This window comes from Phyllostomus hastatus, unplaced genomic scaffold (assembly GCF_019186645.2).
Source record: "Phyllostomus hastatus isolate PE091 unplaced genomic scaffold, TTU_PhHast_1.1 phas_scaffold_12, whole genome shotgun sequence".
NCBI classification, from domain to species: domain Eukaryota; kingdom Metazoa; phylum Chordata; class Mammalia; order Chiroptera; family Phyllostomidae; genus Phyllostomus; species Phyllostomus hastatus.
This window is the reverse complement of record NW_025334007.1, coordinates 2,492,054-2,510,104: the sequence shown is the minus strand read 5'-3', so window position 1 is coordinate 2,510,104 and position 18,051 is coordinate 2,492,054. Positions and strand designations below refer to the sequence as shown.

The following is an 18,051-nucleotide window of genomic DNA, read 5'->3' as shown; positions in this document are numbered from 1 at the left end:
GTGAATTAAAATGACCTATAAAACCTCTTTATGGATTTATCATAGAAACGTTAAAATATCTGCAAGGAAGCAATTTCAAAAGTAAATCCTCTCGCCATTAACTTCAGGAGTCATCTGTTAAACTCTGACACTACCAAACAACTCTGTTTTAGGAGGTAACACTACACGGGGGACACTGGCACTCATTTTCCAGTTTCCTAGAAAAGCTTAATCCTTCCAACAGCACTGAGGACTACAGACTTGAGCTGTTGCTTTTTTCTTCTTTCAACAATGACTACGAGCTGAGAGCAGGCTAGTAAATGTGTTATCGGCCAACCCATTAGAGTTCCATTATTTTCTGTCTTACATGGCTTCATGTAATGAATTTTTATAATTAAACTAATGGCATACAATTTATTTTCCCCCCTCTTTACTTTCAGGCCCCATTTCTCTTTCGGCTTCTTTGGAATAAGTTTTGTAACAGAACGCAGGGAGGAGGGCCCTCCGAGTGCTTCATTACCTTAATTTCATTATGACATTTTGGAAAGCGCTCTCTTTTTCTGGCCTCTCGCGTTAATTTGCGGAGCTTATTAAAAGGCGTAAGCAGCGCTGTAATTAACAAATCACCCCGCTACCTCTGGCATCTAAGAGAAGTTGGGTTGAGAGGGTGTGGAAACGACTCCAGAGAGAATGCCAGAGGACAGATACCCAGAAAGCGGCATTTTCTGGACTAATTTTGAGACCCCTTAAATCTACTCCGGTAGATTGCATGATTATTCACAAACACGCAGTCTCTTTTCATGCCCGAGGATCATACATCTGTGTCCCATTGAATCAGGGAAGGCACTGTAACTGATTTTGGCTACTTGCCACTTCCAGGCAGAAGGCTTAAGAGCTAATGGCATTATCCACTATGTTGCCCGCCTCTTTGATCATGAAATTATGATTAAGATGCAGCTGTCATCGACCATGGTCCCTGAGTGACTAAGTTAAGTGGAGATCCCTTGTGAATCGACCAGGGGCATGTGACATGAATAACATACAAATTTTGTGTTAGGCCTCTAACTTTGGTGATTGCGTATTTCTGAGGCATAAGTTAGCCTATCCCGACAGGCATCCCTACTCAGGGGTGCCCCTGTCTCATAGACTAGGGTGATTCTACAATCTCCAGATATTTTGGAACCAGGGCCAGGGATACAATAAGCTAGTGTAATGTCACCTCAAAAAAAAAAAAAAATAGGTCCTGTTGCTAATCAATGTTAAGAAATTATGTTTCTAAAGCATTTTATGAATTTGAAGAAATAAGAAGAAAAATCTGTAGTCTTAATGACATGCACATATGGCTTTTCAATGAAATTTTGTTAAAATATAATTTGCATATCATAAAATTCACCTATTTAGAGCAGGGGCATCAAACTCATGTTCACCAGGGGCCACATCAGCCTCGCAGTTGCTTTCAAGGGCTGGATGTAACTTTAGGACTGGGTACATGTAACTACTCCTTAACAGTGAAGCGAGAGCTCAGTGCTGCCACTGGGTAGAATCAAGGTGCCAGGCCAGATAAAACAAGGTGGAGGGCCAGATTCGGCCCACGGGCCTTGTGTTTGCCACCAATGATTCAGAATATATAATTTATAATTTAGTTGCTTTTAGTATGTTCCTGAAGTTCTGAAGCTTTCAACACAATCAAATTTTGAAACATTTTCTTCATCCCCCGAGAGAGAAACCCCATACCTGTAGGACGGTGCAGCAAGGGGGTCCCCAAAAGAAGGATTTGTAATGGGGTTCAGAACTCAAGGTGTCCAGGAAATATTAGAAAGATATATAGGATGTCCTCACCCTCTACCACAGGTGTGGGTTGGGGGAAGGGGCGCATGGAACAGGGCCATTGGGAGCTGTTTTGCATAACAACAGCTTTGCAGCTAACCTCTGGCGTGGTCATTTAACATATCTATAACCTTTGACTGGTAGCATAGATATGTTGAATAGCTGTGGCCATGCTCTGAGCCAGGGGGATGAAGGGAACTTCCCCCCAAGATGTAACTGGGAGGCAACTCCCCCTCCCCCTAGTTACAGCGCCTGTGTGAGAGCTTGGAGATGATTGGCTCCACTACATGGGGCCACCCCTGCGCAGACTCATGGATGGCAGCCCAGTAAAACTGGAAGGATATTTAAACCGAGACTCGGCGGCCATTGAAGAGAGAACCATGAGGTTTTGGCTGAGTGGAGACTTCTGCAGCCATGTAAGGAGGGAGCCATGTGGCTGTGGCAGTGGAGAAAGGATCACACACTTTTGGCACGGGGGACCCCACCCCCTCCCGCTGGCAGCCATGAGAAGAATCACCATGCGGCTTTAGAAAAGAATCACCACGCGGCTTTAGCTGGAGATCCCAGCAACACAGCTGATGGTGCTGAGAACAAGGGAGGCCTACCAGCCGAGCACAGATTACTGGGAAGAACCGGGAGCTGCCTGAGCCATGGACTTCTATTTCTTTCCCTGAGATACGGTACCCCAGACTGGGCAAAGGGGGAAGGAAGGACTGTGTGTGTTTGTGGGTGTTTTAAGGGACTTTGGGATTTTAATGAAGACATTAAGTCATTATTCTTAGGCTGTATAACTTGAATAAATAACTCCTTTCTTTTTCACCAATCTCTAACATGGAGAGCTATAATTCTCTGGCTTAGGGAAAGGTGAGCCTAGTACAGGGGGACCCTAGGAGAAGGTGGGATCAATTCGGTAGCATTGTGGGACCCTCTTCCCTGGTGGTCAATCCGGGAGGATCATGGGACACTACATGCGCAGTAGCTTTAAAGTAATGCAACTACTTGTACATGCTCAGTAAAAGCCCACCAAAACTAGCCAGGAAGGATCCGCCCTTTAAGAATAGAGTCCCTCCAGCCCATGAGGTCAATCTCTGCTTGGAGTTGGCCTACTCCCATGTTCTCTTTTATGAACTCTGGGTGTTCAGTTCAATTCTTTGTCCCGATCACTAAGAACCTGGTTACCTGTGCCCACCTGTGACATACCCACTATTAGTCACTTTCCATCATCCATTCCCTCTCTCCCCCAGCCTTTACAGGATAGTTATGTAAATGGATTTGTAAAACATGCGGTCTCTGGTGACTGACTTCTTTCATTCAACATAATGCTTCTGTGGTTCACCCATGTTATAGCAGTACTTTATTCATTTTCATTGTCAAATGATATCCCATTGTTGGATATAGCATATGTTTTATCCATTTGTTAGTTGAAGACATTTGAGTTATTCTACTTTTTGACATTATAAATAATGCTGCTACAAACATCTGTATAAAGGTGTTGCATAGACATATGTTTCCATTTCTCTTGAGTGAAGCAACTTTACTTTATATAGTAATTCCATGTTCAGTATCTCCAGGAACTGCCACACTGTATTCCAAAGTGGTTGCATCATTTTATATTTGCACCAGCAATGCGTGAGGGTTCCAATTATTCCACATCCTTGTCAACATTCATCATTGTCGTTTTAAAAACTGTAAGCATCCTAGCATGAGCATAAAGTGGTACCTCACTGTGGTTTGCATTTGTTGTTTTCCTGATGACTAATGATGTTGACCGTCTTTTCATACGCTCATTGGCCACTGGCACATCTGCTTTGCAGAAGTGTCTATTAAAACCCTTTGCTGATTTGTAATTGAGTCATTTATCTTTTTTGTTGTTGAACTACAAGTGCTCTTCACATATTCTGGATACAAGTCCCTTATCAGATGTATTCTACACATATATTTTCCCCGTTCTGTGGGTTGTCTTTTTACTTCCATTATGATACTATTTGCAGCACGATAGTTTTGAATTTTGATGAAGTCCTGTTTATATATTTCTTTCTTTTGGTGTCATATCTAGAAAACATTGCCTAGCTCATTGTACTCCTGTGTAGTCTTGTAAGATTTTAAGTTACATTCTTATATTTAGCTCATTGATTCATTTTGGAGTTAACTTTTGTGTATGGTGTGGGGTGGGGCCAGACTTCATTATTTTTTATGCGGATATCCAGTTATTGAAGCATGAGGCTTTGTGGACTATTCTTCTATTGAATTGTTTTGGCAGTCTTTTCAAAAATCTATTTACCATAAATGTAAAGACTTTCCATTTTATTTCATTTTTCTGTATGTCTAGTCAGTACCACACATTCTTGATGGCTGTAGCTGGGCAGTAAGTTTTAAAACTGGGAATTGTGGGTCCTCCAACGATGATCGTTTTTTCAGGTTGTTTTGGCTGTTCTTTGTCCCTCGCATTTTATTTTGGATTTTAGGATCCCCTTGTAAATTTCTGCCAAAAAGCCAGCAAGGATTTGGGTAAGAATTGTCATAATTTACAGTTCAATTTGGGGATATTGCTATTGTAACCATATTAAATTAAATCTTTTGATCTGGGAGCATGGGATATTTTCCCATTTATTTAGATCTTCCTTTATTTCTTCCACCAATGCTTTCTAGTTGTCACTGTTGAAGTCCTGCATTTCTCTTTATTCTGAAGTAGTTTCTGTTTTCATGTCATTATAAATAAAGTAATTTTCTGAATTTCATTTTTCAGATTATTCTTTTCAAGTGTATAGAAGAACAAGTGGTTTCTGTACTTTGATCTTGCACCCTGCAAATTTGACAAATTAATTACTTCTAATACTATTTAATGTGTTCCTTAGGATTTTCTACATGAGATCATGTCATCCGCCAACAAATATAGTTTTGCTTCTTCTGGAAAGGAAGCAGTAAAGCTCCTTCTGTTGATTTTCTTGCCTACTTGCCAGGCCCGAAGATCCAGTAAAGTGGTAAATATATGTGGCGAGAGCAGACATCCTTACCTCGTTCCTGATCGGAGGGGAAAGCATTTGGTCTTTGACCATGACGTTACTTGCAGGTTTTTCTCAGCTGCACTTTCCCAGGTTGAAGACATCCATCTCCTGCATTATGTTCCTAGGGCCGTCCTGAAACCACACAACAGACTGGGTGGCTTAAAACAACAAAATTTATTGTCCCCAAGTTCTGCAGGTTACATCCCACATGAAGGTGTCAGCAGGTCATGCTCCCCCGGAAACGCCCTCTCTCTAGCTTCCGGTGGTGGCTGTCAATCCGTGGGGCTCTTTGACTTGAAGCTGCATCCCTCCAATGTTTGCTTCTTTTGGCACGTGATGTTTTCCATGCGGTCGGTGTCTTTCCATGACATCATTCTCTCCATGTGGGCCTCTTTTCTCCTTCGTATAAGGACACCAGTCACGTGGGATTATTGGCCAACCAGACTCCGGTATGACCCCATCTTAACCTGCCATCTGCAAAGACCTCACTTCCAAATAAGGGCACATTCACAGGTACCAGGGTTTGGGTCTTCAACGCTTCTTCTAGTCTCAGGGGACACTGTGCAATCTACGACACAGTCTATTCCTAATCTGTGGAGTGTCTTTTATCATAAAATGGTTTGGGACTTTGTCAAATGCTTTTCCTGGAACAACTGAGATGACTATGTGGTTTTTGTCCTTTATTCTACAGATATGGTGCATTACATTGATTAAATTTTGTATGTTAAAGCAACCTTGTATTTCTGAGATATTTCTGACTTGATTATGGTCTAAAATCCTTTTACTATGTTGCTGTACTAGGTTTGATAGTATTTTCTTGAGACTTGCTGAGTCTGCATTCATAAGGCATATTGGTTTGCAGTGTTTGTCTTCCTGTGATAGCTCTGATTGTTAAATATTTCCTGTTCTATTTTTTGGAAGACTTTGTGAAAGACTGGCATTAATTCTTTATATGTTTGGTAGGACTCATCAATGAAGCCATCTAGGCCTCGGTCTATTCTTGCAAAAGTATAAATTACCGATTCAATTTCTTCACTCGTTAAGGTCTATGCAGACTTTCTGCTTCTTCCATCTATAATATCTACAATTGTTTTATTTCTTAGGTGAGCAGGTATGTATCCTTTTTTATTTCTAGGATTTGTAATTTGAGCCTTCTCTTGCTTTTTTCCTTAGTCAGTCTAGCAGAAGAATTGTGAAATTGTTCATCTTTTCAAATAACCAACTTCTGGTTTTGTTGATTTTTTTTTCTGTTTTCCTTTTCTCCATTTCACTGATTTCATGTAACTTTTTTATTTCCTTCTGCTTTCCTTTAGATTTCATGTTCTTTTTTTTCTAGTTTCTTAAGTTGGAAGGTTGGGTTGCTCAGCTGAGATCTTTTTCAATACAGGCATTTAAAGCTATAAATTTCACTCCAAGCATGGCATTAGTTGCATCCCATAAGTTTCCTGATGTTGTGTTTTTATTTCCATTCATCTTAAAGTGTTTTTGCGTTTCCTCTGTGATTTCTTCTTTGAACTATTGGTTATTTAATAATGTGTTGTATCATTTTCTTATGCTTGTAAATTTCCCATATTTCCTTTTGTTACTGAGTTTTACTTTCATTCAGTTATGGTCAGAGAAAGCACACTATATGATTTTGATCCTTTTATGTGTACTGAGATTTGTGCTGTGGCCTAGCATATGGTCTAGCCTGGAGAATTTTTCTGGTGCAATGAAGAAGAATGTTATTCTGCTATCATTGGGAGGAGTGTTGTATACGGCACTGTTGGTTCATAGTGGGCTTCCAAGTCTCCTATTTCCTCATTGATCTTCTGCCTAGTTATTCTATCTTCATGAAAGGCAGGGTATTGAAGTCCTCATTCTGTTGAATTTTTATTTCTCCCCTCAGTTCTGTTAGTTTTTACCTCATGCATTTTTCTTAATGCTTCTCTTTCCTTGCCTCAGATTAGAGTTACGATCTGTCCTCAAGTTTGCCGATTCTTCTGCCACCTTAAGTCTGATGTTGAGCCCTTCCAGTGAAAATTCCATTTGTTATGTGTTTTTAAACTCCAGAATCTCTCTTTGGTCCCTGCTTATAATTTATATCTCTTTATTGATATTCCCCACTTGGTAAGGCCTGCATGCCAGCCTTCTAGATCTCCCAGGACTATGTCAGAGCTTTTCAAATTCCCCCGAAGACATCTCATTCCCCAGGTCTTCCTTGGAAGCTTTTCTCCAGACCCTAATTATCTCCACTGGTAACACAGCCTCAGACAGCCGCTGTTTCAACTGCTGCTGCTGACTGTTCTTGCATGAGCACTCTGGAGATAGGCATTTGCCCACCGAGATAGCTCAAAGTCGGGTCGAATGACAAAGCTTTGTGTGTAGGTTTCTTCTACAGAGCGGCAAGCCAGATCACATCGCAATAATGTTCTGGGTATAAAGTGGGTCTTTTTGAGGAACTCCAATCCTGGTCTTCCCTCTCTGGTGGCTGCAAGGCTGCTGCCTTTCCAGCATACTGTGTAGCTGGGGGGCAGTGATGGGAATAGGCCACGTGAAAGAGCCTCGAAGCCCGCTGTTCTTCTGGAAGTGCCGCAGGGTACACTGTGTTGCCAACCGTGGTTAACTTTCAGAGTGCAGAAAGGGCAATTCTGACAATATTTACAATTTGTTGGTTTTATGAAGGAGTGGGTTTCCAGAGTAGCCACCTTCGATTTTCAAGCATGGAATGAGTTACACTGGGAAAAGGGAATGAGGCACAATATGGCACAATCCGAGCATAATGCTGTTTAAGTCTCAGTGACTCTCTATTAAATATTTATACAGTGTAGCAGGAGCTGGGGAAACTACTCATGACTTTCTGTGCTCTATTGGTGATGTAGGAAGCACTCTGTATGCTTTGAGAAGTTGAATAGCTTTAGACCTGCTTTGGAAGGAAAAGTGCTATTAGGTTATTGATTCTTTCTCCTTAATCACGTAGGAGCTTTAGGGGAAAACAAAAGGGAATAAAGAAAATACATGAAGAAATGGCAGGTCCCAGCAAGAAGATTTCTGATACTGCCACTCACTATTGTATCAGAAATGCAAAACTTGAACTGCTAGTGTGGGTCAATTTTCTGATAGAATTTTATACAGTCTGAAATTAAACAAAACATGTGGAAGAAGAATTCAGCTTCCATAACTACGTATCCTTATGATAGATAAGGGTAATACCTAATACCACTCACTACCCCCCCACAAATAATTCAAACTATAACACTCTACTTCCCTATTTGAAAAAGAACTTTCTCTGATTAGTTCCTTCCTGGTAAAATAATTTGAGATCCTCATATAGCTACCGTATTTATTTATATATAACAAGTTCAGCTTCTTTAATTAGTTACGTGATTACAATGTATCCAGGTTTCAAATTCCCTAAAGAGTGTCTTCAAAACACAGCTATTTTGTAGCCTTGGGCATGTTTATTTAATAATTGGATGAATTATTGGAGTTCTCGCCTCGGATAGCTTCAAGTATGATATAGCCCAATGAGTGAGGCTCAGAGAAGATTTCACCTCTCTACTGAATTCATGTACTCCTAGCTCGGTCAAGCACACAAAAACTAATACTGTCACATTTGAAAAGCTTTTATGCTGAATTTGACACAAAAGCAATCACAAAGCAGACAAAAAAAGAATTTCTCTTTCAAAAGCTCAAAGGGGGAAAAAAAAAAGAAATGAAAACTCTGAGCCTTGGTAAATCTCTCCTGACACTGGAAAAAGAAGTTTAAAATCACCAAGAAATAATTTTTCCAAGAGTTCATTACCAAGTTTGGAGCAATCTTAAAAGCCTGGGGGAAGAGGCTGTGGAGTCAGCCAAGGCACAGCTCAGTGACGGCCACTGCTGGGGGTTTTAGGTGCCCCTTGTGAAGGTTAAGTGGCATCATGTCTCATAGGATCTGTCAGAGCAGTTGGCAGGGAATTCGATTAGGATAGAAATCCTGTGTGAGTTTCCCTCATGTGTGCCTTTCCATCTCAAAGGAATGTTACTGGTTTACCAGGGTCACAGATAAGATCAAGTGAAGCCATGTGATTGACAAAATCAACTACTTACTTTATGCTTTTGTCTCCGAAAAACGAAGGGCTATATCAAAAAGGAAGTAAGTGTATACTATGGGCACCTTTTAATGATCTGCTCAGTAATCATTGACGCGACAGGCCATCGAGGGTCTGTTCTTCGACCAAATCTAAATTCTCCAGTTGTCATCTCTGTCTACCTTTCCCATACTTTCTTCTTTTTTAAAAAATAATTCTTTAAAATTTATTTATTTATTTATTTATTTATTTAGTTAGTTAGTTAGTTAGTTAGTTAGTTATTTGAAAGAGAGAGTGAGAGAGAGAAACACATCTATTTGCTATTTCACTTATTTGTGCATTCTTTGGTTGATTCTTATATGTGTCCTGACTGGGGATAGAACCTGCAACCTTAGTGTATGGGGACGGTGCTCCAACCAACTGAGCTACCTGGCCAGGGCATCCTTTCCATACTTTCAAGATAGACTTTTCTCAGATGCCATCTCAGATTTGATTTCTATTTTGTGAAGAGTTTGTTATTGTTTTTTTTTCTCCGCTATTTTTTTGAACTCAGAGAGGAGGTTTTCTAAATGTCCAGTGGATAAGAAATGGTTAAAGATGGGACTTACAAAATATGACAAAGAATTAAAAATGATAACTATTAAAAATTATACAGTGACATGTATAAATACTTTGGCAATAATCCTTCAAAATCAGAAATCCAAATTTTATCTATATCATGAAGACAATTAAAATATATAGATAAGAAATGGAAGAGATTAGAGATAAATATTAGCAATTATGAACACTGAAATATCAGAATGGTAAGTGATTTTTTTTTCTTTATTTCAGGTTAGATGACTGGTTTAAATTTTCAAAGACTATAACATGGTGGGCGGTTGCCTTTCTCGACAGCATGGGTGGAGCTGGAGAACATTATGCTGAGTGAGATAAGCCAGGCAGTGAAAGACATATACCATGATCTCACCTATAAGTGGAACCTAATCAACAAAACAAACAAGCGAATGAAATAGAACCAGAGACATGGAGATAAAGAACAAACTGACAGTGACCAGAGGGGAGGGGAGAGGGGGCTGATGAAAAAGGAAGGGGAAGGGTCAGGTCAAGAAATGTATGAAGGACTCATGGACAAAGACAAGGTGGGAAGGACTGAAAGTGAGAGGTGGGGAGTGGGTCAACCGTAACTGAATGACAATAAAAAAAAAAAGAGCTCTGGCTGGTGTGACTCAGTGGACTGCATGCCAGCCTGCAAACCAAAGGGTTGCCGGTTAGATTCCCAGTCAGGGCGCATGCCTGGGTTGTGGGCCAGGTGCCCAGTTGGTGCACAAGAGGAAACGACACACTGATGTTTCTCTCCCTGTCTTTCTCCCTCTCTTCCCCTCTCTCCAACAATAAATAAAATCTAAAAAAAAAGAAATAAGGAGCAAGAAAAAATAAAAATAACGTTAAAAAAAGCATTTCATGGTGACATTGATGACTGCCGTCAGTGACGCAGGGGAGGCTGGCTGCTGTAATCACAGCTCCCCGACTCTAGACAGAGTCGATGATGGCCTTACCAGGGTCACTGGCTCTCTCGCCAATCATAGGCACACAGACTCAGAATTTATGAAGCAAAAAGATCTGTGTTCAACTCAATCGCTGTCCCTTTATGTCTATTTTCACATTTTCTTCTAAAAGAAGATTGTGAGTGATGAGCCAGCTAATGTCAGTAGTGACAACATATTAGACACAAAGTCCAGACCTCCGTTTTATAGGCTCTCTGACTTTTATAAAAATTAAAAGTAGCAGTTTCATTAAAAACGGAATCCAATTTCAGTGACCTTTTTAGTTTTTCATACTGAAACAGAATATGAAAACTTCTCCCCAGTATAGTATTTCATTGCTTTTCTTTTCCACCTGTTGACATAGCAGTATTATAATCTTATTTGCCAATTCATAATTACAGGTGTCTCCTTTTCTAATTCTCATGGTGTTTCTTGATTTGTTTCACCCATGTGGACAATGGGTAGAAGAGACGATCTGTGAGGTCATTTACAAGAGGAACTGCTATGTGTTCACATCCGAACTCTGCTACTTCTGAGAGGTGTTACCGAACTTCTCTAGGCTTCAACTCTCTTACCTGTAAACTGGGAAAAATAGTGCTTTTCATGGACAGTCTGTGAGAGCATGAAATAAGCCAGTTTATGTAAAGTGACGAGTGGGTTTTTGACAAATAGCAAGTAAGGACTCACTAAATGTTAGTATTCGCATTAGAATGACTCTTAGATTTAGCATATGTCATTTGAGGAAGTGACAGGAAAATTACAGCTTTGGTCATCCTTATCTGTATTATGAACTTACACTGAAATTGCAGCAATATGTATGATTAAATTCCTCACACAAACAAAAACATCAGTTTCCATAGATAACGGCTGAGCCATTTTCATGATGTAGTTTCAGCCTGACTATTCAAAAGCAATTTTTTAATCTCAAAAGTTTCACAAAGATAGCAATTATAATACAATCTTGTCTTTGTTTTAGATGTTTAAGCCATCTTGCTTGCTTTGACAGTGAAATTGGGTTCTCCCATATTTTCTTTTGCAATTCTTTGTCTTATTTAAAGCTCCTCGCGTTTCTGAGAGCTACTAAATCCTAATCATTCTTGCGATAGCTTTAGGATTCTCAAAGGTTTTAAGATGATTATTTCTCATTTGCCAACTTCCAGAGTTTCTTCCCCTAATCAAATCTGTCACTGTTATCTGTCTCATCTCTCCTTCCCCTCATCTAAGTCAACGGTCCAGGGCAAACTTCTTTTCCTTATTAATTCCTCCTCGCCCGTTATCCACAATACTCCATGATTTGCTAGATGCACAGACCCCCACATTTTTTGAGAGGAGAAAGGAATAGAACAACATACTGAGAACCTTATGGATAAGACCAGCACTTTTAAGAATAGCCATATAGGTTCTAGATTTCACATAGTCAGACCAGGAATTGGGAACATCATCCTAAGACATTCCTAATTCATCTATGTTCATCCAAGTGAGAAAACCCTAGTGGTAACTAGTGTCTCGTGAAAGAATACATTTTTATTTGTCTACATGTTGCCTCCAAATGAAGTGATGATAAGTCTGTAAAATCCTATGTGACTCTCTAGCATTCTCGCCATATAAATAAATGCCTTGTCCTCATAGTAGTTCAGGTCCTTTGGAAAAATAGATACGGGAGAGGCTAAAAGTTCACTAGCTCATGATTCTCATTTACTCCTCCTGAAGTTAAACAGGGAACCAGTTTTGCTCAACAGGATGTGGGCGGAAGTGATGTATACAATCTCTAGCCCCGGTCATACGACCCCACGGATTGCACAATTTCTCTTCTTCTCCTCCACTGACCGTGGGCAGCTCTGAGTTTAGAAAGCCAGTTTCATACAATTGGAACAGCCTGGATCTCCACATCACCATTTGCAGGACAGCTCCCGAGAAGAGCTCTTCAACCTCTATCGGACTACGAGACAACCAAGCAATTAACCTTTACTGTATTAAGCTATTGAGACTTCGGGGTTTCTTGTTCGAATGAACTTAGTGTAAGTACGTACGCTAACACTAAGCTATAAAGCTTAGCACAGCTTAACGCTGCCTAATTTAGAACCGAAAGCCACTTCATCCCAAAAAACAATATGACTTTTTTCTCAGAGGACATAGCTAATCTGAGATTCAGATGTCTGTTTAGCAGAAGGTCTTTTTCTGCCAGAAAAAATATATATATATATATCTATAGAGGGTTTTGATCAAATACTCAATCTGATCAAGTTCCCACCAATGTGCTCCCTTATTTAAAATTTCCCAAAGGCTCCCCTTTGGTTAACATTTAAGGGCTTTCCAAACTGACCCGTACATATGAGGTTTGAGAGAATTAAATGTATGTAAAGTGCTATGCACAGTGCTTGATAAAATGTAGTCAAAACACATTTTATTGCCTTTCCCTTTTTTCTTTCTTTTATTCTGAAGAGTTGTAGTCTAGTAAGTGGACAAAAATATGGTGCAGTTTTGGGGGGCAGAGGAGGGAGGAGGAGGGAGAAGGAAGAGAAGCTCGGCTGGAGGACAGAGCCCGGGGGCAAACAGCTCATCTCTGCCTTGTGCTTCCGCCCACCCTTCCCCTCCCCACTCGGGGCCCTCAAATAAAGGAGCAAAAAGTAGACTTATTGTTTTTTCTAGGAAGGAATTTACTGATGGCTTCACGTTCCTACGTAAGTATGTCTATCAACTGGGAAGCAGTTTTAAAAGATGGTGCAATGTGAAAGCAAGCCCGTTATATGCAGATTATTACACTCAATTCATTTATTTATTGATTTTTAAAGATTTTATTTATTTTATTTTTAGGGGAAGGGAGGGAGAAAGAGAGAGAGAAAAACATCAATGTGTGGTTGCCTCTCTCATGCCCCCTACTGGGGACCTGGCCCCCAAGCCAGGCATGTGCCCTGACTGGGAATCGAACCAGCGACCCTTTGGTTCGCAGGCTGGCACTCAATTCACTGAGCCACTAAACTCAATTAATTTTAAGATTGATATGAGCCATACATTTTCCTCTAATCTCTACTTTACTTGGCTGTTCATTTCAACTTAAATGTAATTTTCTTTTAAAAAGTTTACATTAAAAATCACTACATTTCCATCCTTGATAGAATTGGATCCAGTGTACCCGGCATTTAATTTTAAGGACGTATCTTTGATTCTAACCTTGGTTTCTTTGATTTTCTTTTGGACCGCGTCCGTGGTGTAGGGCCCCTCCTTCCAGGAGTCCAGCCTGGCTCTGGCCTGCCCCAAGACCTGCTCGGCTTCGTCCTTTGCTTCCAGCCACTGGGTTGAATCCTTTAACATTTCATTCAACTGTTGCCTCCGGTTCTGAAGATGCTCCTGTACTTCATCCCATTGATTCTGAATTCTCTCAACTGGAATAAAAGGAAAAAAATAAATAAATACACAGGATTCAATGCTAGTCTTCAGAAGACATTTTCAAGTTAACATCCAAATAGCTCGCGTTTTCTCTTACTCATTAAAAACCGTTCACTTTGTTAGAGCTAGGGTGACGGACAGCTGTATTCCTGACTTGCTTTTCAATGGCAAACATGAGCTTCTGTTGAATTATCTTCCTGAAGGTCGCCTAGAACATCAGCAGTGTACGTAAACATTTAACTCCATCTGTTCTCAATGCCTAGAACAAATCTGAATAAATTCTAGAAAGGTTCTATACCAGAATACACCAGATACCTCGCCCGTGCCACTTCGATACCCAGCCGTCTGACTTCCAATGCCATCGCTCACGTTTCATTCCCTGAAGGCTGTGCGTTGCCACAAAGAGCTCGCTTTGCCACCTAAGTGGTGGGCTGGATACACCAGTGAGCTGGCACTTCCCCTCTTCCCTCCCCGCCTCCCAGGAGCAGCCTATAACCAACACGATGGTAGCAGGTGCTGGGGGATGAATATTCTAGCTCCCTCGGTGCTAAGGGAGGGAACGGTGAGTCAGCTCTTTTTCAAGGGTTCCAGGGCTCTCCCAGGGACATAAAGCCCAGTGGCCTACTGGCGTGACCTGCGTGATAACGCACCATCCTTTACTGGCTGTCCTGCCATACCTGTTTCACTTTCTCACTCCCCTACTGATATTTTCCTCAACTCCCAAATATACCGCTCGCTCTCAAAACTTTTTCCTAGGGTCTTCTTCTGAGGCAACTCAAGAGCAGACAGGCATTCTGGAAACTTCTTGTAACGATATATAAAAATTCATGCCGATTCTATTTGGTAAGTGTGACAGGCTCATACTGAGGCTGTTTTTTGGTATCATTGTGCGTCAAAGATGGAAGATGGATAGCCTATAGATTATGCTCTGAAATACTTCATTTTGGAAGGTTAAAAATAAATACGACCACACTATTTTGTCTTTTCCATTAATGTCCACACCATCTTTTCTTTTTTTTAAAGAAAATTAAAAAAAAGATTTTATTATTATTTTTTTATTTTTTAGAGAGAGGGGAAGGGGTGGAGAAAGAGAGGGAGAGAAACATCAATGTGTGATTTCCCCTCACATGCCCCCCCACTGGGGACCTGGCCCACAACCCTGGCATGTGCCCTGACTGGGAATTGAACCGGCAACCCTTTGGTTTGCAGGCTGGCACTTAATCCACTGAGCTATACCAGCCAGGGTCATGCCATCTTTTCTTTATGCTGGTTTCATGAAATGGAAACAAAGCCATAGGAAACAAATAATCAACCACCATCTATTTTATTCCTTTAAAGTAAAACATCTGACAGGTATTCTAAATCTTCCCTAAGCCTCCCTGACTACCATATGTAATTGGTTACTAATTTCTCTAATCTAGAACTTCCCTCTTTCCACATATTACCATGGCAAAGCTCTATTATATTTTGCCTGCATGTGTGAAATAGACTCCATATAGTCTCCCACGTCAAGTCTCTGTTTTTCACGGTAATGTCTACACTTTTTAAATATATTTTAATTTACTTTTAGAGAGAGAGGAAGGGAGGAAGAGAGCCAGAGAAACATCGATGTGTGAGAGATACATCAATCTGTTGCACCTCCCAAACCTGGGAACCTTGCCTGCAGCCCAGGCATGTGCCCTGACTGTCAAACTGGCTACCTTTCAGTTCACAGGCCTGTGCTCAATCCACTGAACCACACCAGCCAGGGCTAATGTCTACACTTCAGATAATAATAACTAATACAGGTCTGATCACTCACTCTCCTGTTTAAACTGTTCAATGTCTCTCCACCATCCTCTGGAATATCTTAGCTCGATACACATGTTCCTCTGTGGTCTGGCCCAAATAGCCTGAGAGGCTTATTTACAAAAGAACAAGTGACAACACACTCACGGTGTAGGCAATGCACCAAAGGTAATACAAGACCCAGGCCTCACAGCAGTGGCGCTGCTGCTGCTACTACAGCCAGGCACAAGAAATGACGGGAGGGAGAAGCGGCCAGGAGCCCAGAGTCATGAGGAAAAACCACCTTCAGAAGAACAGTAACCTTCCGTCAAGGGACACAGTCAGCCGGAGGCAGCTTCACAGGGAGGCAACCAGGAGAATAAATATCCTGACCTCAGTCTGCCTGCTCTCTTCAATTTCCCGCTAGGGCTCCCCAGTGGCCAAAGCAACTGGAAGCCAAAGGGCATGGGAGACCTGCAATGACACAGAGCAGCCTCCCAGAGCACGCAGCCGGGTAGCGAAGGGCAAAGACCAGCTGTGGGTGGACAAGGAAAATGTCCACAGCGCAGTGTTATAAAGTCCCGGCTCTTCCTTCATCATGCCGGTTTACGCCCTCTTCATGAACCCTGTCGCTGCCGCCACGAAGTTTTGCGAAGTTGGGACTTAAATGAGGACTTGAGGTGTTTGGTAAATGAGCATCAGGACTAGATAACGCGCTACCAGACCAGGAACTGTGATGTGAAATCAAGAATCGGGTCCTTGGAACATGTGCAACCAAGTAAGGGGCGCTCATTCCTTTTATCCGGTTCATTTCTGTCTGGGCGTTTGAGATGTGTTGCAACACCAGTCAACATGTTGTATTTCAACTTCGGTTCACACGGCCAGACCTCTGTGTAATGTCAGTCTCTCATTATAATTGTTGAGCACTATTATTTTTTTCTGTTTGTTTCCTTATTGCTGCGGAGCCTGCTGGGTAGTGCAGCACCTGTTATAGCCCTGAGATTTATAGTTCTTGATCATTCTACGGAAACTTGAGTTTACAAAATGAATAGCATCAATGCTATTCTAAGGAACTGTTTAAACTATAAATAAAAATGTCGGGAAGTGTTCTGAAATATTTTTCCAGCATAGAACAACATAGAAGTGATTCTAATTACAAAACATTTCTTCATCCTATCATAGCAGGCTACTTTATTATGCATAATTGGCACTGTTTTCATAGCCTATTGTCATATACTATGTGTAACTGAAAATAATAAAATCAACTTCCCTTAAAAAAATCTTTGATTCCAAGTTGCCTGTGCCTAAATCGGACTTAATTAGTGACATTACACTATCCTAGCAACATTTTTAGAATGCCTCGTAGTTCTTATATCAACATGGTAAGTCATTCATATTCATGCCAGTGAATTTTTTATACATCCTATGTTTCAATTCAACCAGGGTAGATATAAACCATGTTTTTTAAAAATGGCCATTCTTGATATGAAGAAGTAGTTTTTCTTATTATGTGGGTAGATATTTAATTGTGGAAAAATGAAGGAATCTTTATAGCCTACACCACTTGTTCAAGACAAACATACAATTAAAGTTTTCATTCCAAAGTGGTTAAGTGTGTGTAATGTAGCGAGAAAAATTGCTTCATTGGCGGTGTGCATCCCACGAAGAATGTACGTCTGCATCCTTGACCTTCAACTGTACATGATCATCAGATAATACTTCACTAGATAAACTTATAGGCTACAGACTCACTCAACAATCCACCTACTCCTCTAAGTCCTGCTACTCATCAATCCACCCATCGAGCCTGTGGGTCCCCATTTTCCTTACTGCCTACTACTAGATAACAGCATAATGCAAAGCGCTGGGTGAACCAAGGAGCCTAAGATTCTATGCCTTCTGGTTGGTGCCTGTTAGATTGGAGGTATTATCCATTCTCTACTAGACGAATCCAGGATGAGCAGCTCCAGGGAAAAAGATAATGAGTTCAGTCTTGGACCTAATCAGTGGGAGGTTTTGAGGACATTCCACACAGATGGATGGGCAGTGCTGTGACAGAGCTGTACAGGGCGGGACAAAAGTAGGCTTACAGTTGTTCATATGGAAAATAACGCAATGGTTAACAAATCATAATACAAGAATAAACTCAGTGGTTTGCATACTCACGACTGTAAACCTACTTCTGTCTCTCCCTGTATATTTTGAGAGAGAGACAAATCCAGGATTAAAAATCGTGACAGAAGAGTAACAGAAGCCACCGATGTGAGTGCGTTCGCATTGGCACGGTGTATCGATGAAGCAGAGCAGAACAGAGTGTGAAAAACAGAGCCCGGGAAAATACAGCGCATAAAGACGGACTGCAGCGAACGTAGCCAATAGGATGAAACATGGCTAGAGAGGCAAGACCACTTGCAAAGTGTACTTTCGTAGAAACGTGGGCAAGAATGAACTTCAAAAACACTTTTAAAGGCCTCAAATATCACAAGAGAT

At 41.0% G+C, this 18,051-nt stretch overlaps 1 protein-coding gene across 4 annotated transcripts in view; it reads right to left on the bottom strand.

Annotated features, from left to right (window-relative positions):
- DMD (dystrophin) overlaps window positions 1-18,051 on the bottom strand; it is a 1,939,942-nt gene that overhangs the window by 515,682 nt on the left and 1,406,209 nt on the right. For all 4 annotated transcript variants that reach the window (XM_045855895.1, XM_045855896.1, XM_045855898.1 and 1 more), the window contains one exon: window positions 13,579-13,790. In XM_045855895.1, coding sequence (XP_045711851.1) covers window positions 13,579-13,790 — 212 coding nt within the window. The remainder of the gene's footprint in view (window positions 1-13,578; window positions 13,791-18,051) is intronic.